Source organism: Borostomias antarcticus, assembly GCF_949987555.1.
Source record: "Borostomias antarcticus genome assembly, chromosome: 4".
Lineage (NCBI taxonomy): Eukaryota > Metazoa > Chordata > Actinopteri > Stomiiformes > Stomiidae > Borostomias > Borostomias antarcticus.
In genome coordinates this window covers 23,089,686-23,113,821 of record NC_140237.1, presented here as the reverse complement: position 1 = coordinate 23,113,821, position 24,136 = coordinate 23,089,686, and the positions used below count along the sequence as shown (strand labels likewise).

Sequence of the window (24,136 nt, the reverse complement as noted above, 5' to 3'; positions counted from 1 at the left end):
TAGAAAACATCTTTCATAAAAGATTTTGAACAGACACAACAAGCACTGTAGGCAGGATGTATCTAGAAGTTAGTGGCTCATATCTGTGCCTCATGCATATTTACTGCTAGAGGGCAGTAGAACATCAAAAACGCTGTAGTTCTCTTAACTGGCTCACATTTTGGCAACAAATGAACCTATCAGCCAAAGTTTGAAAAAAAAACTTTAAAAACTTTATTGTGGAATTGTGCATATTTTCCGATAAGATAAAAAGTCAGAAACCTGAGAAAAAAGTAAAATGTTAAGAAAGTCCTACAACAAAAAAGTAACAGAAAAACGGGCTGGTTATGATTATGGTTTGGTAATGTTAGAAAACCAGCATGCTTTACATCAATGACAGCTTCTAGTTTAGAGGAACTACAACGACCACATGACACTTTCCCTTCTCTCATCTGTCTTCTAACCCTCTCCTACCAATCACTCCACATGAGGTCACCCGTGCACAGAACGGGAATTCCAAGAATGGTCACCCTGTAAAGCCTCCACCAAGCCCCTCCTACCGGCACTCTGCAGCCCCTGCATATGTGTGTGTGTGTGTGTGTGTGTGTGTGTGTGGAGCCTGGGTCTGTCTGACGAGAGGGGGGGTGCAGAGATGATCCCCTCGCATTTAAAAGGTTGATTTGTTTGTTCTCCACAGAATGGCGACAAATGCAGGTCACGGCCCACGAACAATGGCCAGCCGGCCTCGCTGGGGAGGCTAAGAAAGGCCCTTCTCTGCTCCCTTTCTTTAGCTGTAGTCAACTGTAAAATAGAAAAAGAAAAAAGGAGCTCTATAGGGAATGTGGGCATATCTCTTCATGCAGCCCCCCACCCCTGCCCCACCCGTCTTGAGGCTGGCTAGGAACACAAGGGATCAATCATGCTCGGTCCCCCCAGAGACGGGGCAGGGGCTGGGGCCGGGGCCGGGGCAGGGGCCGAGCAGGGCCTGCGGCTCTGTGGTGTCAGGTGCCGGTGTGTTTTAGGCCGGACACAGGATACATATGCTCCAGCAGGAAGATACTGGCCCACTGAGCGTCATATTAAAAAGATGAAGAGCTGCTATTGACGCAGCTGTGTCGGCCCAGACAATAAAATAATAAGTAGGATGGAAGAGGTCGACCCCGAGTGGATCGGAGACCACCGGGGTCAAACCTTTCATCTCTCTTGTATCATCAAACACGCCCCCAGCTTGCTTATTTGTGCTCATTACTGGATTATATTGGGATATGATGTCATCAGGAGTATATTAAAACAAACGTATGAGATTAGCTAAGGGTAACTTTATTTCGTTTTAGCAGGGTTTTTAGTCTCAGCAACACACAGATGTATACAGAGGTAGTGGCAGGGTTCCTTCTCCTCAGAGAGGGGAGTCGTCATCGACCAGAGGCCCCTTCATCCTCTATAGCAACAACAAAAGCCTCAGACGGACGCGTTCAGAGATAATCCAACAGACAGTGCAAATCATCACAGTGTAGAAAAAACACACACAAAAAGATCAATGATTGTCAATACAGCTTGTCTGTAGAAACTCCCTCATCATATATATAGGCTAAACTTGCATAACAGAGGACAGTCCCCCTCAAACAAACAGGCACAAACAAACAAACATTATTCTCCTAGCAGGTGACAGTACTATCTGCTCCGACAGAGGCACATGACAAATAAGAAGACCAAAGGAATTGTTCATTATACAGCAGATTGACACTTTACAGCATGTCCAATATTAACACTGTCTTGTTAATGGAAGAGATATACATACCAGAAACAAATAGTTTCTCACATTGTAACTAGTAAAATTGGTTATTCAGTATAAGGTTGACACTTTAAGGAATCAACTGTCATGTTGATTATGAGAAACAGAGCAGTATCTAATCAACTAAGTAATAAAAGATAAACAACATCAAACTGAAAGGTGATTAAGTACTATGATATGTAGCATCTTATAAAGGATAATAGCTGTAGGAATACTGAAGTGTTCAGTAAGTCAAGAGTCTAGATATCAGCAGAGATAAAATATGAACCAATTCATTTTCTATATGCTATAATGGAAAAATAATTATATTTTATACATGTAAAAAATATGATACAATGGCGCATTTGTACAAAATCCCTCATACAAAATTCCCTAAAACAGACTGCCCTTCATTCAGCCATGTATTTAACAGTAAATAAATACACATATGTATTTTGCACTGAACCAATGAAAGGCTTGGCATTCTGCACTTCAAATAACTGGAAATATATGTCTTCATTATAAAAGTGAATTGATTTGTAATACGCAATATGAAAAAGATTATAGCTGTTGTAATATCCGTTTTGATAAGCTGCTTTAACATATCTGAATGAAATCTAGAAAGGGTACAGCTAAAATAAAGAATGGAATTAGCTAATAACTTCATATATATTTCAACAAGGCGTTATGTTTTCCTTTACAGTGCATTGACAAAGTAAACAACTAAAGGCCACTCATATCTTATTGTTGGTGAATTAATAATAGATGGAAATACTACCATCACAAATAAGACGTGAAATAATTTACAAGATCTCAGGATAAAAAGTGTGTTGACAATTCGCCTAATGTGAAACCCTAATCTAATCAATCATTTACAAGACAGCAAAATGAATGAATGGCCATTAAAAAGAATGGTTACCAATCATTTATGTAATCGTTTCCTACTAGCCTATGCACTATGAAAGGAAGAGCAAACGTCAAACATGGTCCCGTTGTTTCAGCGCTGTTTGGGAAATCTCCCAATGGCACACTGACAGAGTGCAGCAGGTCACTGAGATTGAGGGAGGTCAGTGCGGTCAGCCCCTCTCTGCTGTGTAGATCAAGCTCTTCTCTTCACGCCCACTCTTGGTCAGTGTTTTGTTCACAGAGAGTAGGCAGATATGATGTTGTCCTGACTGGAGGAGCGCTTGTAGCTGGATGAGGAGCTGAAGTAGGTCTCCCCGTCAGTGCTGATGTCATCGTCGTCATCATCGTCTAGGCTGTTGACCAGTGGTGCAGGGTTGTTCTTACGCCTGCGGGGGGTGGTGACATTATGTTAAGCTGGAAGATGACTGGGTGTGGTTCTTTAGAGAGGCACACGTGTTTGGGACGTCAGAGTGAGTGAGAGAGAGAGAGAGAGAGAGAGCGAGAGAGAGAGAGAGCGCCACACAAAACGGTGCCAAAGTGTACTTGCATGAGGTTGCGTTTGACTGTATTTCAGTTACACCACGTTCAGAACGCATGAGTCATTTGAATACTGCTCTAATACGCCTCTGCGTCATCAGTCTGACCTGTCTGGTTCCAACTGGCTCCAGAGCTGCAGTATTCAGCGCCCACAATGTTCACACACCAACACATTGGTGCTAAGCTGAGATACTAGTCTTACACATCTGAGATAAGACGGTGCCGCGAAAGTCTGTCTAGGAGTTTTGGTGCACCATTTGTGTAAAAATAAAAATTGCACTGCTCATTTGCATTGTCCTGTTTTTGCACTGTCCTGTCATGTTCTTGCACCCTGTTAATGTTATCTCCATCAGTGTTTTGCACCACTGACCAAAACAAATTCCTAGTATGTGTGAACTACCTGGCCAATAGACATTTCCTATTCAGGCGGCAAGTTCCGCCCCCCACTAGTTACTGTTGCTATGCCCCACAAGCTTTGGAGCAAGTAAATACAATGTCCACTGAACAGCACGTACCTGATGATTCTCTCAAGGATTCCTGAGAATATTGCTGTACATTTGCCAAATGCCAGTACTTTGTCTAAGAGATTTCTACAGAAAGGTCTGAACTATTTTATAGAATATATATCCATGAGATTTCAATTTCGGACGGAGCAGGTGACAACATATGAGTTGATGCTAGGTGTTGGCGATATATGAGGAAGGTACAAATGCCCCACAAACTCCAGATTGAAGTTCATCAGGACAAAATTGAGGAGTCTAACTGCACATCTAAAGCAGGGTGAGTAAGTTAGTGGCATCCATTTGTAGAAAATAAGCCTGTGAGAATAATCTGTTAACTACTACAGTAGTTAAGGGCTAATAAGATACTGTAAATCAAGCACCTAACGTTACTAGCTTCATAGCATTTTGTGTCGGCGCTGCTGTAAATGTGTGGAGGGAGGTATGGAGTATCGTACAGCTTGTTTTCTTATAACATTATGGTACAGCAGCCTGCAGGCCGGTTTTCTGTATGTGCATTTTGTGTTGTTGATTTGTGTCTTTGTATAACTCGTCATCACCGTAAATGAGGGAAATCTCAGTGTCTCACGAGTATAAAGGTTTGAAATTAAAAGAAAATGTTTTAAGAACCATTTTCTTCAAACTAATGTCTAATCTATGAACACACAACGCGGGACAAGCTTTGTTTGTGGGACATCAGAGGTGTGGTCTTAAGAAATCAAGCAACCTTATTGGTTATTATTCTCCATGTGATTGACAGGTCTATAAACTGCTTCTGATTGTGATTGAGCATGAGCCACACAGAGTTGTGCTGTGTTTCTGACAGGGTAACCATACCTCATCTCAGAGTTGTGCTGTTTCTGGCGGGGTGACCGTACCTCATCTCGTTGCGCAGGGTTTTGAGCTGGTTCTGGAGCTGCTCGTTGGCCTCCTGCTGCTCGTCCAGGTCTCTCTGCAGCTTTTTCTTCCCGTGCTCCAGGCGGTCGATCTCCTCCTCTGCCTCGTCCATCTGCCTCTTCAGGGCCTTCAGCCGCAGGTTCAGCTGCAGGAAGAGCCACACGGGACACGCTGTATTAAACCGGCGGGAACGCCACGCCACGCCACAGATACTGCGCTGTACACTAGCAATGAGTGGTTTTAATTGTTGGTCGAATAGCAAAGATACCAGCACTCATGGGAATGTCCAATTTAAGGATAATTTAATACTTTCACATAGCACGGGCAGTGACACACAACATTGAAACGTCTGTCTGCCTGTGTTATGTGAAAGTATTAAATTATCTTACAATTGGGCATTCCCATGAGTGCTGGTATCTTTGATATTTGAACAGTGCTTTTCTCGTGCACCCAGTAAGAGACTGTGTTTTTACTTCTTGAGTCGTGCTCGCACCCTTTTTGATCTACTTTGTATGTTGGTCGGTCAGTTCATTCACCTGTGCAGTGTGAACATGTGAACACATGCTGGATGTTTTTGCATGGTTAAAAGAAACTAACATGGTCATTAGAGAGTGGTGGTGTGTGCATGCGAGCACGTGTGTGTGTGTGTGTGTGTGTGCGTGTGTGTGTGTGTGTGTGTGTGTAGGTGTGTGAGTCCTGACCTGGTCCTTCTGGTCCTGCATCGAGTGTTGCTCCTCATCACCTTGCATCATCATCTCCTTCACCTTCCTCTCCAGCCTGCGGTTCACCATTTGCAGGCTGGAACGCTCCCTGTGAGACGCCACACAATGACGCTGGCTTAGTCTGACCATCCGCCATCTTAGATTCAGCTAACACACAATGACGCTGGCTTAGTCTGACCATCCGCCATCTTAGATTCAGCTAACACACAATGACGCTGGATTAGTCTGACCATCCGCCATCATAGATTCAGCTAACACACAACGACACTGGCTTAGTCTGACCATCCGCCATCTTAGATTCAGCTAACACACGACACTGGCTTAGTCTGACCATCCGCCATCTTAGATTCAGCTAACGCCTACACTAGAAGACTTTGAAAAGACTTAAGTCAGACAATGTGTTGTTTTTTTGTCACATTAGCCACATTAGTTTTTCACCACCTACTCCTCCTCCCCCCTTTCTCCTCCTCCTCTCTCTTTCTCCTCCTCCTCTCTCTCTCCTCCCTACCTCCCCTCTTCCTCCTCTCCTCCTCCTCCCTACCTCTCTCTCCTCTTCTTCTCTCTCCTCCTCCCTACCTCTCCTCTTCCTCCTCCTCTCTTTCTGTTCTCCTTTCTCTCTCCTCCCTACCTCTCCTCTGCCTCCAGCCTCTCCTCCAGCTCATGGATGCGGCTCTCCAGCTGGGACATCAGGCCTTCCTTGTTGGACTTCTGGGAGCCCTCCAGGTGGGCCACCCGGCCCTTCAGGTCCTTGTTCTGGAGAAGACAAGAGAGGATGAACAAGCAACTTCCACCCACTCCCTCTCTGGCTCAATAATATCACTTGGTTGAGTGAATGTCGCTTTGAAGAAGGGGACGCGGAGATGTAGGAAGGTAGAAAGAGGAATGGAAGAGGGAGATGGATGAGATGAATGGAGGCGACGGTCAGTTGTTCTCCTCCAGACCAGACAGTGCAGGAGAGGTCTGGGGCTGAGCGGAGGAGTGTGTGTGTGTGTGTGTGTGTGTGTGCGCGCGCGTGTGTGTGTGTGTACCTGTCTCTCCAGAGTCATCTTGTGACACTCCACGTCCTGTCTGCCAGCTCTCTCCCGCAGGAGTTCATTCCTCATCTGCTCCACCTGTCAACCAGAGCGGAGGCACTGTCACCGCCGCGCTCACACACCGTCTGAGGGGGCCCATTATTAGAGAGCGCACAGCCGCCCGCGTCTGGGTCTGAAAGGGAACCTTTGTGCTGTACTGTACGCCTATGGTGTGCAGACATTGTGGAGACACTAAAGGTTGAAGCGGCCTCAGCTAATTGGGTGGCTGGGATGTTCTGGTTGGGCTACATTCCCCTGCTGGTGTCGCATCATCCCTGGGTAATGTTGTCTCTCTGAGAAGCTTCATATCTGTAATAATTTCAGTGAACCCGAGTCGGCACGGGCGCCAGGAATGCTACCCTCATTCCTCCGGAGGTGGAACTCCACACTCATCTCCCCAGGGGGAAAAAAAAACAACGTCAACGTTAGCGTATGAACGTCGCTGACTTTAGCAACTGAGAATCACAGGCGACCTTCGACTTCTGCTCGTTTTCGTTTTAGTTATACGACGCGAGGAGATAAGACCCAAAAAAGTATCAACCCCTCCCCCTCCCCCCATAGACGCCTTTCTCCTCCAATCAAAACTTCTGTAGAGAAACTTCTGGTCATCGTTGTTCAGTGGCACTTCTCTGTATGGCCTCGTTCAAGAGGGGGGAGTAATGGCGGAGCATGAAACAAGACAACTAATCGATACAGGGGAGATGGTTCTTTTTTTTTTTTTTCGGCGAGGGGAGCTTAGAATGGGTGATATTTTATGCCAATTAGCGGGTGACAGTGGGCTGCCGGATGAAGGATGGCGCACATAACCGGTGCGCTGGGCGCAGCGCTTGAGGGAGCTGAATCAGCAGACTGGAACATACAGCGAAACTAATCTGCTTTGTGAGAGACGGCAGGAGCGGAGAGGGGAGATTACTCTCATTTAGACAGGACAGGAGCACCTGGTGCCAGGAGAGACGCAGGTGTTCCTCCTGCCTCTGCAGCCGAGCTCACCGCCAGGCCCTCATGGCCAGGGCCCCCCCCCCCCCCCCAACACATCCTCCTAACCCCATCCACCCCACTCTAGCTGCACACTGCTCCAATGTTGCCTTGGCAACTCACCCCGGCCTCGTGTTGCAGCAATGCCACTTTGTCACAATGCAACTATTTTCTCCGCGCCAAGAGTTCCTTTTTGTGATGGGGAAAAAAAACACCTTTTAGGGAGATCTAAGTACTGCACTTGATCACGCTCAAGTTTAATTTTATTCATTTATTTAAAATATGTCAACCATACTTTCTGAAAGAGTGTCCACATTTACTAAGCACTATCTACACTGTGGCTGTGAAGAAGCTAAATCTGACCTTTGCTTCAAACCTAGTCTGAGTGCTAATCTTGATATCTTGCTTTGATAATGGCAGTGTTATGTGGGTGTTGGGTTGATGGCGTTAAGAGTCGTGGGAACATGGCTGTGAGCTGTTAAGAGGTAACACATGACAAACAAACTCTCACAGGTAAACACTTACAACATGTTTGGATGAGGACATGAGGTGCAAAATATACCCTTGAGGAAAACCTTAGTCCTGTGTAATCAGCAACAATGTCACGAAAAAATACAAAACTCACCTTTTTCTCAATATGATGTAGCTATCAGCTCTCTGTGACAAACTAGCCGTTACACCGGGAAACATGCGCTTTGAATCTGTCTTCATAACGAATCTGAATCTGTCTTCACAATGAATCTGAATCTGTCTTCATAACGAATCTGAATCTGTCTTCACAACGAATCTGAATCTGTCTTCACAATGAATCTGAATCTGTCTTCATAACGAATGTGAATCTGTCTTCCAAATGAATCTGAATCTGTCTTCACAATGAATCTGAATCTGTCTTCATAACAAATCTGAATCTGTCTTCACAATGAATCTGAATCTGTCTTCACAATGAATCTGAATCTGTCTTCACAATGAATCTGAATCTGTCTTCATAACAAATCTGAATCTGTCTTCACAATGAATCTGAATCTGTCTTCATAACGAATCTGAATCTGTCTTCATAACGAATCTGAATCTGTCTTCACAATGAATCTGAATCTGTCTTCACAATGAATCTGAATCTGTCTTCACAATGAATCTGAATCTGTCTTCATAATGAATCTGAATCTGTCTTCATAATGCTCCCCTCAGCAGCCCTAGCTCCGGGGGAGGAACGCTGGGGAGTTTGGGTCTCTTCCCCAAGATGTGAGCTGAATTTGTCCCTGAGATCCAGTTCCAAGCTAAGTGAACTCCATAGCCTATAAACTTGAGACGTTTGGCAGTCTGAATATTTTGGCGGCGCATTAAAAGGGATCTTTTGTGACTGATGCATGAAAATTGGATCGGCGCTCCACTCTGGCCGCATGCCAAACCCAAAGATTATGCAAGATCCTCCTTCAATGAAACAACCACCCAAGTTCTCTCCAGAACAGAAATTAACAAGGATTTTGGACAACTGATCATACAGGGGGACCCACACGCACACACGCAAACACACATGCACACACACCCACCCAGGGATTTGGAGCTGTCAGTGACGAGAGAGAACGACAAAGCACTGACACAGGGCGTAAACTAAAGCGTGTCACATGACGCCTAGTAACTCTGGTGCAACAATGCCTTTAGATACTATCCTGCAATGGTCCAAAAGAAACTACAGCCCAAATGAACAGCAAACACCGCCCCCCCCCCCCCCCCCCCCCCCACGCGCCGCTGCCCATCCCCGTCCCCAGCGGTGAGGTTACTGAGGGGGTAGAACAGATCTGGCGTGTGTTAGGGGTGGGTGTGAGCTCCGGGTGGAGAGCAGCAGAGGAGAGGCGGAGTTAGGGGAGGGAGGGAGGGGTCGGGGGGGCTCACCTGCTCTCGGCCGCGGTCGATCCGGTCCATCAGCAGGTCTCCGCTCTGTCTCTCCTCGTCCAGGTCCAGTTCCAGCTGGGTGATCCTATCCTGCACACACACACACACACACACACACACACACACACACACACACACACACACACACACACACACACACACACACACAGAGCAATGTGGATCGCTGGCAACGTTAGTATAGTGGCTACCGACGGCGGCATGAGAGAAGGGAGGCGGGCAGGGGGCTAGGAACAGATTCATTCAAACCTTAATTTAAACTCGAAAGGACACTGAGGTGCACCTCATTTACAGCGTCACAGAGGGAACAATTCACACATCATATAAACATCACATCACACATCAAATAAAACAATTACGACTCGAATCACCAAAGACAGAAATCGTGTTTTTAAACTCTGTGATTGAAGGGAGAACCTCCATCTTCAACAGAGTCTGAATGTCATTCCAAGACTTTGGAGCAGCATACGAGAATGCTGTCCTGCCAAGCTCTGTATTAGCTCGAGGGTCTACGCTTTATTCTGACAGGACGTCGTAGACTTTCAATGACGCGGTGTTTACAACAGCGCACTGCAGAACCCGAGGGGCATAACATATGAAGACTTAATATGCGGCCTGGCGCGTTGATCTGGGAGGTGGGACATGGGACTGCGTTAAGGGACGCTTCCTATCGAGCTCTCCGTGAGGACGTCATACCTCCAGTAGTTTGACCTGCCGGACCTTGTCGTCTTTGGAGAGGGCCTTGGTCTCGGCCTCCACCTCCAGGTCGTACACCTTCTGCTCCAGAGCCTTCTCTCTCAGCACGGCCTCGTCACGCTCCCTCTTACACTGCTTCAGGTCCTCCTCCAGCTGGGACATCTGCACACACACACGCACGCATACACACACACACACACACACACACACATAAACACACACACACGCACACACACATACATACACATACACACACATGCACGCGCACGCAAACACACACAGACAGCACACACACACACAGATCAGACAAGCCGCAGCACACGCAGAAAGCACATTTGTTATCCCGTTCATTTGATGCCAACCACACCCACACTGTCTATCACAGCATTATTATCACATTTAATAATAACAGGTGAGTGAGAATAACCATTTGGTGCTGCTGAATCACTATAGAAGTATGTCATTGCATGTCCGCGCCCAATTTGGCACCGCTATTTCAACAGTGGCCACAAGATGCCATCAATGGATGAAACTGTACTGATAGTGATAGCATGCTTGTGCTCTTGAGCACATTTAGCACTGTGGGTGTGGATGTTGGCACAGGCACTGTCAAAAGTGCTCCCTCCTAACAATACAATACTAAACAATAGTCTTATGAGTAGTAATTTAGACATGGTCTAGTAACTACTGAGGGAGTGAATGAAATAAGGGATAACTTCTTGTCAATAAAGTGAGTGTGAGCTTGCTTACAGGACATCTGTGCATGTTGGCTTGTGTGTGAGGTGTGTGTGTGTGTGTGTCTGTGTGTGTGTGTGTGTGTGTGTGAGTGATAGGGTGAGGACAGAGTAGAGATCTGACAGCAGCTGGAAAACTAACATCAGAGAGGAGGAAGGCGTGTTCGGTCAGAGGAGGATATGAAGTCGACCAGGCCAGCTTTCACAACAACCCCCGTCTTCCTGTAGACCAGCTGGACTACGACTCGTCAGGATTGTTCCAACCGATCACACAGTTTATAGCGGACACACTCTCACAGAAACCATCAGGATCCCATTTCACTTTGGAAAATAATCGAATGTTCCTGCTCAAACTTTCCATTGAAGCTGCTGTGACTTTGTAACCTACCCTTCTATGAAACAGTGTTTCTTTGAAGCCAGTAAGCAAGCTATTCAGACGAATGAGTGACAAGCTGTTCAGATGAATGTGTGTGTGTGTGTGTGTGTGCTTGAGTGTGTGTGTGTGTGTTGTGTGGGAGGCATACTTCTTAGTAGACCACATATGCCCCACCCTTTCTAATTCAAATGATTCCCTTGGCCTATTCTCATATTCAGCAATAACATTCCCAGCATTCCAAAGCAGTGACAAGGTCAAACCGCTCAGGAGTAACCAATCAGGGGCAGTCGGGGGTTATAGATACATTGAGAAAATTAACTGAAATCTGAGCGGGGGCAGGAGCAAACAGTGAGAGAGCACTCCAGAACTTCTCTTCACATTCCACGAGCCGACCTGGCTTCTTTTTGGCCCCCGAGCAAGGAGGGGAGGTTAATTATCTGTCATTAACTGTCTCGGGTCTCATTTCCGTCTGAAGTTAAAGAGTTAAGGATGTTTTGAAAGAGACATTCCTGGCCGACACATCCCACTGTACCAGGAGGTCAATCTTCTGCCCTCTGGGCGGAGGTACAGACTCCCTAAAGGGCTTAGGAGCTCCAGAGCCTGACGCTCCATTATACCCGAGGCAATTGCTGCCATTAACCAGTAATTATAGCCCCCCTGAGGGACAGACTTGGGTATATTATCACTTGCACTTTCTCTTACTCATGGACTGTGTTCATGTGCTTATTTGTATGTGTATACTGTGTTATGTTTTTTTTTTGTGTGTGTTTGTAATGTTTTTAAGATGCACCTGAATTGCCCTCTGGGTTCAATAAAGATTTATTTTATTTTCACAAAGCCTTGTGAGCAGGCCAACACATTGTTACCCTGCAGGGGTCCATCTCTTCCATGCTCTGGTACTGTACTGACATCAGTGAAACCACACCTGTCTCTCAGACCACAGAGTCACTCTCCCACCTCAATACCAGTCAGGCCTCTCTACTGATATGGGGGAGGGGGGGGGGATTCCTCAGGCATGACATCATTGTCCAAGCAATGGCGGCATGGGGGAGGACAGGAGGAGGGGGAGGATGAGGAGGATGAGGAGAGGGCCTCATAGTGTGAGTCAGAACAATGGCCCATCCTCCTCCATTGTCGTGGCCGGGGAGTGTGTGTGTGTGTGTGTGGGGGGGGGGGGGGGGGGGGATTGTTTGTTTCGCTGCACGGGGGCCCACCTCTTCCTGCAGGGTCTTGGCAGCCAGACGGGACTTCTCCAGCTCCAGGCTGCGCTCCCTCAGCTGCCTCTGCAGCTCGGCCAGCTCCCGACGGTTCTTCTCCTTGTACACGTCGATCTGCTCCTGCAGCTCCTGGGTGGACGACTGGGACGCCTCCACGATCTCGCCCATCTACAGAGGGAGAGGGACAGGAGAGAAGGGGGGGGTTAGAGAGAGAGGGAGGGAGAGAGAGAGAGAGACAGAGAGAAGCAGAGAGAGAGAGAGGGAGGGAGGGAGAATGAGAGAGCGACCGATTTCAAATCCGCATACGAAACCGGACGTGTAAGCAGCCGTGAAATTGCACACACACACACACACACACACACACACACACGCACACACACACAGAAATACACACACACACACACACCTCTCTCTGCAGTTTCTCCACAGTCCGGTCCAGCAGCCTCCTCTCGTCCTCGATCTCGTTCTTGGTGTTCTTGAACTCCTCCTTCTGGCTCCTCTCCTCCTTCAGCCTCTCCTCCAGCTCTCGGTTGTCGTGGGTCAGTTTGCTCAGGTTCCTCTGTGAGAGAGAGAGAGAGAAAGAGAGAGAGACAGAGAGAGAGAAAGAGAGAGAGAGCAGAGAGGTCACCACGGGACTAGTCTTGCATTGCCAGACTTGGTTTACGCTGTGCCAGCGCTGGAGAAAGGTCTGGCTGGACTCATTACCATTCAGGGATGGGGGGGACACTGTGTTTCTTTAAACCAATCACAATCGTCTTCAGCGGAGCGGTCGCTAGGCTGTCATTGTTTCACATAGTCTGGATTGGCCGACCGCATGAATCGGCGCCACTGATTGGGGCAGTAATAAACGAAAGACAAGGCTTATCCCCAAAACCTACATGCGTTGAGTCAGACTACCACGGGACAAAACCTCTTAATACATTCCTCTCCCCGCCGTAACAGGGCCAAAAAGGTGCGGCCGGTCTCACCTGGACGTCCTCCAAACGCGTGGTCAGAGCACGGTTGGCGCGTGACATCTCTTCCTCTTGCTCCTTGATCTCTGCCAAAGATTCCTCCAGCTGCCTTTTCTCTCTCTGTTGGAGGATTCATACACAAACACGAACGTGACACAGTATGAAACGACCCAGAACACGTTCAGAAATGCGACCGTGTACCGGGTCCCGGAGGTCCACCTCCCCTCCATCTCTCCTCCTCCGACGGTAGCTCACCTCCAGCCTGACGACTTTGTCTCCCAGCCTGCTCTCCTGCAGCTTGGCCTCGTCGATGATGCGGTTGAGCTTGGTCACCTCGTTCTCCAGCTCCTGGGCCCGCTTGCGCAGCCGCTCAGCCTCCTGGGAGAGACGCCCCGCCTGGCCCTCCGCCGCCCCCTTGGCCACCTCCACCGCCGCCCTTTCTCTGCTCGCCGCTTCACTGTTCTGGAGACGAGAGAGAAAGAGAGAGAGGGAGAGAGAGAGGAAGGAAGGCGGGGTTCAGTGAACGAAGCTCATGGAGAAAATCTCGTCAGCTCCCCCAAATCAGAGATCGCAAAAAAAAAAAAGGCAAGGCACACGACTTTGTCAATGGACCGTAAGACAAAAAGCAGCAGGTTATGAGGGATCTGAGCTTCTCTGTCTGAGGGACTCTAGCACATCAGTCTGCTGTGATTCCTTCACGCCGTCAACGGCCCAGAGGGATTAGAGGGGCTGGGATGGAGGCGCCACAGAACATCTAACAGCTCAGTTCCAGCACGCCAGTCGCCCCCGCGGACGTTCCAGACAATGACTGTGTTTCCACCAGACACGTTTCAGAAACGTCCCAGAACCGGCTCTCCGCAAGAGCTCCGGTAAAGACAGACACCAGGTCTATTTTTGACAGATGCCGCGTCTGGGATGCATGAAATAATCCAGTCCAGTCCAGACTAGTATGTCTCACACGGCCCAATCCTCCGTCTCTCCCCTGCCAGACCTGTGACCCGCGGTTCGCGCCCGTCGGAGCTGGGCGGCTGTGGGCCCGGTTACGTCTCGACGGTCCTGGTCTCGGCCATCATTCCGCTCGTCCCTAAGCGGTGGTCAAATCCCCTAATCAGACGGTCTGGTGGCGGCGGCGCCCTCTCTTTGTGTGGAACTTGGCTGCTGTTGCAGGGACAGTGTGAACGGAGGGCCCACCGTTATGAATGGGGGAGCCTGGCCTGCCTGTCTGAGCTGCGAGGAGAGGAGAGGAGAGGAGAGGAGAGGAGAGGAGAGGAGAGGAGAGGAGAGGAGAGGAGAGGAGAGGAGAGGAGAGGAGAGAGGGCAGTGGGACACTCAGGGAACTCTCAGCTAGGGATGAGACGGTATGGATTTTTACGGTACAGTATCTAGTTACACGGTACGGTTTACGGCATTTCACCTCCCCAACACACATAAAAAAAACAAGTATTTTACTTTGAAGGAACTACAGTGCAACACATGATGGAAAATACACACTATTGTAATTAAGATCAGTTTATTAATAGCAAGCTTATATTAAATTACAAAATTAACTGTTGCAAGCAACTTGAAATGTGAAGTTTCAGCAGCGCATTATAGTGTAATACCGTAAACGTAATACCGTAAACACAGGGAATGTCACGGTTCTAATACCGTGGACAGTTTCTACCGCGGTTCACGGTTTTACGGTACACCGTCTCATCCCTACTCTCAGCTGACAACAACAGACAACAACTCCCACCAAGGCCCCTGGCGAGGCTTTGCATAACAATAACACCAGATAGCAGCTTTCAGCAGGGATGATGACACTGCTGTCAGATAGGGATTCTCTTCACATCCTGGGCCCTGACAGCTTAAGGAGGCGACAGTCGCAGGCGCGCGCACGTTCGTTGAGAAACAGGAATATCTGGAAAGCAGGCTGCGCCCCCGCAGAATGCCAGATAACAGGTTTTGTCCGTTTCCTGTTGACGGAAACTGTTCCGTACGGTAGAGAGACGAGCCCGAAGCCCGCGCTTTGCTCCTCCAGTAACAACCCATACAGCACGACTGCAGCTCATTACCCAGAGAGCTGTGCGCTGTGCAACGCCATCAGGTTGACACATCACATGGTTGGGTCACTCTTGGTCAGATCCAGATTCATTTAGCCCTAACTCATGACCACTGTGTGTATCAGTAGATCTAGTGTACATAATGTAATAAAGGAAACTATGCAACCTGGTGATAGGTTAACTGTTTCTATCCCACTGTGCTCAAGCCCTTCTCTGTTCAGAGGGACGCTGGTTGATATTGAACAGGAATGCCAGCTCCCAGGGGGATTAGGGGCCGACAGATTAACACACTGGGGCTATATACACCCTCCTTGTCCAGACAGGCAGGCTCCCTCACTGTACTCAGGGTCAAGACACACACGCACACACACACGCACACACACACACACACACATGCACACACATGCACACACATGCACGCACACACATACACACACACACACACACAAAGAAACGTGCACATACACACACACACACACACAAACATACAGTACACAGACACACACAAAGAAACGCACGCGCACACACAAACACACACATACACACACACTACTGGCTGACTCACCAGAAGCTGGTTTACTCACTGAAACTCGCTAATGAAAACAGTGTGAACAATACCAGACAGCTAAGTGGCATGAAACTACAACTACAGCACCTGACTACTTAAGATTGAGTTACTGCATGTGTGTGTGAGTGTGTGTGTGTGAGTGTGTGAGTGAGCAAGTTAGTGGGTGCGCGTGTGTGTGTTCATACTCATAGAAGGGTAGTGACTCATTGGTAGTTTGCTAACTAGATTTCAGCCAGCGCTGGAGTGCAAAGTCCAAAGACCCTCCCACCGCCCCCCTCCGCCCCCCTCCGCACACACACACGCCCAACCCTCCGTCGCCGCCTACTTCCCCCGACCTCGGACGGAGGCGGAGGCCCCTCGTTGGTCAGCGAGGCTCGGGTGTTGTTCCAGGGTTTTGGGCTGAGGTGAGGCGTTAAGTCGCCCAGCGGAGAAGAGTCAGATCATTAACCAGCACGCCTCGCAGTCCCTCACATCCCACACCCACGCAGGCAGAGGCCTGCTGGTCCGCCCCCCTGTCCCTGCCTGGGCCAGCTGGGTCACAGATGGGACACACGGCACGCTCACCCCACAAAGTCTTCCAGCTCTTGACGGGTGCCGATTCTAGAACATACATTTTACTAAAAACTCTTGAAAACGTTTTAACTGCTTTTAATGCACATATACAGCAGACAATTGCCAGCTAGGTCACAGACAGACAGACAGACAGACAGACAGACAGACAGACAGACCAGAATCAAAATTATTTTTACAAGGTAGATTTTTACACATACTAGGACTTTGTTCTGGTCAGTTGGTGGGTAACACTGATGGATAGACAACAATAGACAGGGTGCAAGGACAAGACAGGACAGTGCAGAGACATGACAGCACAAAATATATAGTAGTGCAGGGAGCAAAGGGCAAATACGAAAAGATGTGGAGTGTGTTTAGACAAAAGCCTGTGAGCAACCTTTCTGTACTTAAAGGGGAACTCCCAAAGTGTGTGTGAGGGCTGTAGAATGATTTCGGCAGGAGGTCATAGTGAGGCACAGCTTACAGGAAATGTGGACTCGGTGAGTTCTCAGGGCTTTCTTTCACAAACATCCCCTCAACACCCCCCTAACCCCCTCTCTGAGACCGTCCTATTTCCCAGCCTGCCCTCAGAGAAGGCCCAGCTTGGGCACCACCACCCAGAGAGAGAGGGAGAGGAGGGGGAGGGGAGGGGCAGAGAGCCCTGTGTGGTGGAAATTCACAGGGTATCCTAGTGATCATTGTTCTTCCTGTTTGTCATTTTATACTGGCTCATGGTGCGATACAAAGCCTCCGCATTAACAATTGGGAGGTGGTGGTGGGTGGTTGATTTCAAGGGTTCTCTTGTGTGCTCTTAAACTGTTTGTCCACAGTTGGGCATTAACCACCATTGTGCTGCCTTTAAAAAGAGTGGCACTAACGATGTTTTGAGGTATGCGAGGCCCAGTGTGTGTGTGTGTGTGTGTGTGTGTGTGTGTGTGTGTGTGTGCGCGTGTGTGAGCATGTGCCTGTGTGTGTGTTTGTGTGTGTGTGTGTGTGAGCATGTGACTGTGTGTGTGTGTGTGTGCGCATGTGTGTCTGTGTGTGTGTGTGTGTCTGTGCATGTGTGTGTGTGTGTGTGTCTGTGTGCGTGCGTGCATGTGTGTGCGCGCTGAGGTCAAACCACTCAGCCCTCTTTGGGAGAACAAACAGAACCCCTGCTGAATCAGCTCAGGCACCCCGGGCATAAACAATGGAGATCACTGATATTCCTGCAGCAATTACAGCACATAATAAAACCTGCCATGTTAATCCCTGACCCAGCGGCAGAGCTCCAATACGGCCACATTTATAGACCCATTAATGTCCCTCTTTGAGATGACAGTCCAGTTAATCCCCCTCTCAATCCATCAATCCTAAAAACAAAAGTTTTAATCTGTCTTTTACCTCAGTCCCCAACAAACTCCCATGTCTCTTAGCGAAACCTGATGAAACGAAAACAAAGCTCCTATCCCACATCTAGTAACAACTTGTTAAAGATACTGAATACACTATCATGGGCATGAACAGTCAGTGCGTAGGTTGACATACTGTACTGTAAGTAGCTATGTGGGAACACAGTGTTCTGTTCCTGCAACATGGCCTTGGGAACACACAGAGCAACATATTTCAGATGCCTGAGATTGTCTAGCAGCTACAGTACAATGTCACCACAGCGGCCTCATTGACAAGGTGGCTTTTAGTTAGGGGCCAACCCCCCTCTTCCCAGCTACCAAGCTAGCCCAGGCCAAGCCAGACCGCTGGGGCCAGGATGCACAGAAACACAGGATATCCCTCAGCTACAGCTGCAAAAACACACCAGTGACATCACTCACACTGCATAGGCCAGATACTGGCCATAGTGGCTAAAGACGACTCTCTCTGTACCACATAACACAGGTGACCATGGAGAGCTGTTTGTTTATTGTGTTGTGTTTATTATTGTATCTGCTGTACGTGTGTGGCTTCTGGTAGCAAAGGTGACGCGGCCTCAAAGTTTTATGGTCCAGTTTTCAAATGACTTCCATTCATGTGCTCCTCCGCCGGTCAGTGACCAACAAACAGAAGGATAAGAGAGAGGAAGGTGAGATAGCCACTCATGACTCAGTAAAGAACACATCAAAATGACCAAGGTCACTCCAGGTAGGGCCAATTTCCTGTCGGGTATCAAGTTAGCGGCATTCAACACCAAATACTCTTTTCTTAAAGGGGGGGGGGAGCAGAAATACCACCACTGTTCAGGCTCTTCCCTGGCAGTGAATAAACCCTGGTTTGTTTTTCCAGCACAGAGGTATGTGTTACAATGTCTTCCACACAGACCCAGGTTTGCCTGCTATAGACGGACCAGAAAGGAAGGCTTGCAGTGTAAATTAAAACGTGATGCCTGAGAAGCATTGGCGTCTCGCCACAATAAGAGGCCAGCAATCAAATCTTGTCCCGTCCTTCGGGAATGGAAAGAGAACCCACCCCTCTTTTAAATGGAGTCTCTATCGCCAAGCCAAACAGCAGGGGTGTTTGGGTTTAATAGGGAATTAAACGGGCCAGTCGAGTGAAAAGGCAGTCACAGGATAGCTCTGGGGGACTCGGGTCCCTTTGTGCTTTTAAAAATGGGACCAAGGCATTTATGTTCACAGTCACAAAACGTGTCGGAGAGCAGCTCGCCAGAAGGCCAGGGAGGAGTGGGATGAGGCCGTACAGAAATCCACAGCTCAGTATACTGCGATCTTAACTAGTTGACGAAAAGCCCACTGGGTGATTATGACGTCAAAAGGCCATTCGAAAAGTCTTTATGGTTCGAGGGAGGAGAAAATGAAGTGGAGCATACAGTACTTTTTTTCAGACCTGGGAGGAAAGCCAGACATTGTGAAATGATTGCTACAGTACGCGCAGCAGTCTAGCTCAGCTACGACTGACCGCGTGCATCATGGCTGAGGTCAGACTTGACACGGCCTCAAGAGGGGGAGAGGTCGCTTGTCCTCACTTTGACGTCATGGCCCAGACATGTTGCCCTGCTGCTGGGAGTGTTTGTGGGGGTCTGTGGGCCGGCTGGCAGACCGGGGTCTCCCCCCTCAACAGCTCCGGCCGCCGGGCGGCGAGGCTGGGAGAACAGCAGGCGCAAGAATCCAGGAATCCAGGCCTCAGCCCCCCTTTTACACAGGCAGGGTCCTCGCATGGCAGGGGCACAGCATTCCTCACTCTTACTCACTCACTCATTACTCTCTCTCTTACACATACACACACACACACACACACGCGCGCACACACACACACACACACACACACACACACACACACACACACACACACACACACACACACACACACACACACACACACACAAGCAAGCAAGCTGCTCTCCGCTGGCAGAGGCTGGCACAATGGCCTCTAACAAGCTGGAGAAAAAAGTATCACTTAAATCTCACTGGCTCTGTCCTGAGTCTTTTGAGGAAGGCATTCTTCAGACGGGGGAGAACATGTTCTTGATAGTAACCAGATGAGCACGCTGAACTCTGGCAGCGGCCTTCATTCCTCTCTTTCTCTGATAGATTTCCAGATAACTCCTCTCTCTCTCGCCCTCCCTCTCTCCCGCCCTCGCTCCCTCCCCTTTCCTTCCCGCCCTGACCGGTCTCTCCGTCTCTAAATCAGCAACTTTCAACGGGGGGGGGGGGGGGGGGGGTGAACGCCGCACTATCAGCCGAGGAAACACCCGGCCTCCTGTGAGACTCTCTCTGCTCCCTGAACCACCAGCCTGGAGGAGGAGGAGGAGGAGGAGGAGGAGGTCGCCAGGCCGTGCGGCTTCGCTGATCACACACACACACTTCAGCTCACAGAGCAAAGGACGACAGGCAGGGTTCACTCCAGCGGTGGGCTGGGGGGGTCGGGGGGCTGGAGACAGGGCTGGCAGGTGAAGATGGGTGTGGAAGCCGGGGGTCCGGGGCCTCTGGGGCTGGAGGCTGTGACAGGGCCCTAAGAAGCCCCGAGCGTTAAGAATCAGGAATGTCACACAGATGTCAGTACAACAGTAGCAGCCCCCCCCCCCCAGCCCCCCCACTCCTCGGAGCTGGAAGGCTGGAACAGCATCTGCAGCAGGACGGGGGTTTACAGGGTCTGTAGGGTGTACATACTCCAATGACCCGGGCCAGAACATTCTCAGACACACCCTGCTCTCCCTCCCTCCCTCCCTTTCTCTCTCTCTCTCTCTCTCTCTCTCTCTCTCTCTACACACTGCACCTTATCTCTTTACATTGCTCACATTCCTGCGGATCACACTGTGGGCGAAAAAAAACAACTTCCTCGGCAGCGATTTACAATGAGTAACATACAGTGCAGTCCTGAGTATTGATTCAGTCATGGCGCCGTGAACACTCCGATCCATCTGAGAGCGCACACAAAGCCAGTCTCTTCCATCGTGCCGTACGCAGCGTACAGTACAAACAGTTCGCTTTTCCAACCCGCTCCCAGAGAATTCCAGACATTACAGCTCAATATAAACAATTTACCCTTAAATCCAAGTTACACAACAAGCCCGCCGGTCTTTTCAGAGAGACGTCCATACATGCCTTTTCAGCAGCACACTGACCCACTCAATCAGCGTGACCCGAACTCCTCCGCTATTATTGTGCAAAACAAGCTCATCATTCATCTAACGAGGTCCGCGGTTACCCAGGGCCCTTTTTAGAACACACGGAGTGAGTAGGAACACTGTGTGACTCAGCGACGACAGCTCATTAGATTAGTGAAGGCTTGCCACTGCAATTAAACAGCAAAGAGGGGGATTGAGTGCTCCAGTTTCCAGCATTCTTCTCTGCATGGGGGCAGCCCTATCACTGTTAATGTCATGGCGTGCATGCACCAGGGAGGAGCAGCAGAATTCGGATGGTGTGGCGCGCCAGACAGATGAATAAGAGGAAGCGCCTTTTCTTCAAGGAAACTCAGGAAGCAACAGCAGGTTGCAATAACTTGCACTCATGCTCACACACACGCATGTGCGCATGCACATATATATACACACACACACACACACACACACACGCACACACACACACACACAACCAATGTCTGGTGGATAAAACTGTATATACACTAACTAGACAGATTTAGGAGGTGTATTTAGTAAAAAGCAGAGGGGTGTGATAGTCCACTATACTGAGGGGTATTTCAAGTGGACAGGTCTGTGTCCATAGTTCACTATACAGAGCGCTGAGTGGGAATGTTAGGGAAACGCCCAAAGACTGAAGACTGTCCAAAAATAAAATCTTAAAAACAAAGAAACAACAACAAGGTCTTTTAAAAAGCACTGTAGGTAATATCCGCATGGCCACATGTTCCCCTGAGAGGGAAGGCAGGAAATGATCGGAGAGTTGGACGAGCGCTGCGGACTCCCGCTAGAGTGAGAGGAAGCCGAGGACAAGGAGGACCTCCGACCTCCGAGACAAACAGGAAACACATGACTCGGACAGCACCTAGGCAACACAATGATGTCCCCAACCCCTCTTCCCTCCTACCCCCCTTTCAACCACGCTATGGTTCCTTCCTCTACCCTATTTCTGCTGTTACCACACTACCCACTGTCTCCGGCTTCCCTTCACCCCTCACCTCTCTCCTTAAATCACCCCCCCCTCCTCAACCCTCTTAAGAAATCAGATATTTTTTTACCATCAGAAATGCACTGTTTTTAGCCTCTCTTACTCTGAAAATTTTATGTAATTTATTGCTTTATAAATGTTCTTAGCCGGTAGACAAACATACTCCAGGAGCTTGCTCGATCGCCTTGTTGAGAGGGGTCAGGGAAGAATTTTTTTTACAGCTCACTTATCTGGCCCCCGGGTGATACTGTTTTTTTGCTTCCCTCTGGAATATGTAGGGGTGGGACGTCTGCCCACCTCCCCTGTTCTCTGTAAAGCGCATTGTGTTGCCTCTGGGTATGAAATGCGCTATACAAATAAAGCTTTGATTGATTGATTGAAAAACCACGTTTACTGTACAGTTAATCACCGCCTCGGCAGCTCAGAGGGACTTAACGTCAGTGGCCCGAGACGTTCCCAAGGAAAGTGGTGATGATGAGGTGCTTTGGCTGTCACACAGCAGAGCCATTGTTTTCAAGTCATCAGGAGTGCTCCGGTTGGCTCAACGGAACGAGAAATGAGGAAAACGTTAGAAGGTTTTTCCCCGGAAACTAACTCGTTTTTCTAGCCTTCGTCTGTGGTTGCAGCCATGTGTGAAATGAAATGAGATGCGGAAAGAAGAGCACACTACTGTAAATGAGGTCAAGGCCAACAGCAGACTGAGTCTATGAGTCTATGGCATTTCCTCCCCTAGTCACCATCAAACCCATCATTTTATGGGACTGTTCAATACATAGAACAGGGAATCAGCTTCTATTTTCTTCACAGACGTTACATAACATTAAATTACAGTCATTTAGCAAATGCTTTTATCCAAAGTGACTTGCAATAATAGCATTTAATGTAAGTAGTCAGTGTACTGTTACTCGACTTTTGCACTTTGGCTTAAGCCAAAGTGCAAAAGTAGCAAAAGATGAATACAATAGGTGCTTAAGAGGAGTGATCCTGGTAGTGCTTCGTCAAGAGGTGTTTTTTTGAGCCTGCAGCGAAAGATGGGCAGCGACTTTGCTGTCCTGACTCCTGACGTCAGTGGGCAGTTTGTTCCACCACTGCGGGGCCAGGACAGAAAGGAGCCGTGACCGTGTCGATCGTTCGCAGACATAATTCTTTCATTCCCTCAGTATATACACAAAAAAGCAAAGAGAGTAGCCTTTGGATAGCTTTCAATATTAACAAAATAGAGACATTTTCACCTGGCGGATACATGTTATTTTTAAATTCCATCACATATTAGTCATAATAAAATCTTAACTTGCTCTGGCTAAAACACTCCCATTGTGTTGGTTACTGAAACTAAGCAGCATTTTGAGGCACATGCTTTGAAGCTGGAAAGTTACAGGTAATTACACTTCAAAGCAAACCCATAACTTTTGGTGCCACCGCATCCCATCCAAAACAAACCCCAACAAAACAAACACTTAAACGCTGAATACAGTTCACCTGAGGCAACTAATCCCCGACACACACTCTCACTGGGTGTGGAATGGGGGGGGGGGGGGGGGCTTGTTACCTGCTTGGCCTCCTTCACAGACGTCTGCAGCTGGCTGATCTCCTTCTCGTACTGCTCCCTCAGCTTGTCCACCTCCTGGTCATGGGTGGCCACCTCCTCCTTCAGCGCTCCCTTCAGGGCCGTCAGCTCCCTCTCGCGCCTCCTCAGCACCTCCTCCTGCTCCTCCTTGGCGAGGAGCACGTCCTGCAGGCCCAGCTTCAGCTGGATGAGGTCCTGCAACCCCAGGAGGATGATGGGAGGAGACGGGCTGAGTGACCGGCACGGCCTCCACAACTCAGCCCCGCTTTCAGAAAAGGCACAGGCTGACGGCGGCCGTAAGGACAGACACGCCTGCTACTCTGACGGCGCAGAATCTTGTTTTGGTAAATTCTGCTTTCAAAACAAACCAACTCTAACCCTATCCCTAACCATAACCCTAAAGTATTTATGGCTAACATGCTTGAAATCGCTAGTGAAAATACCAACATGCACACTCTCACAATGTTATGGTGCTGAGAGTAAATCCCCTTAAAAAAATCTGTCCTGATGAAGGTCTAACCGAAACGTTGGCATATTAAAAGCAGAGAAAAAGTGTGTGCGGGAGTATGTCATTTTTCATTTGAGACATTTCCAACCCTGGC

At 48.8% G+C, this 24,136-nt stretch overlaps 1 protein-coding gene across 1 annotated transcript in view; it reads right to left on the bottom strand.

Moving 5' to 3' along the window:
- Window positions 1-1,292: 1,292 nt before the first annotated feature.
- Window positions 1,293-24,136, bottom strand: part of cgnl1 (cingulin-like 1) — a 33,642-nt gene continuing 10,798 nt past the window's right edge. The window contains exons 8-19 of the mRNA XM_084437503.1: window positions 23,517-23,729; window positions 13,500-13,706; window positions 13,260-13,364; window positions 12,698-12,850; window positions 12,289-12,459; window positions 9,965-10,126; window positions 9,251-9,340; window positions 6,341-6,424; window positions 5,941-6,065; window positions 5,292-5,400; window positions 4,572-4,735; window positions 1,293-3,042 (exon numbers count right to left, since the gene is read on the bottom strand). Of these exons, the coding sequence (XP_084293629.1) occupies window positions 2,892-3,042; window positions 4,572-4,735; window positions 5,292-5,400; window positions 5,941-6,065; window positions 6,341-6,424; window positions 9,251-9,340; window positions 9,965-10,126; window positions 12,289-12,459; window positions 12,698-12,850; window positions 13,260-13,364; window positions 13,500-13,706; window positions 23,517-23,729 (1,734 nt within the window). The 3' untranslated portion in view covers window positions 1,293-2,891. The remainder of the gene's footprint in view (window positions 3,043-4,571; window positions 4,736-5,291; window positions 5,401-5,940; window positions 6,066-6,340; window positions 6,425-9,250; window positions 9,341-9,964; window positions 10,127-12,288; window positions 12,460-12,697; window positions 12,851-13,259; window positions 13,365-13,499; window positions 13,707-23,516; window positions 23,730-24,136) is intronic.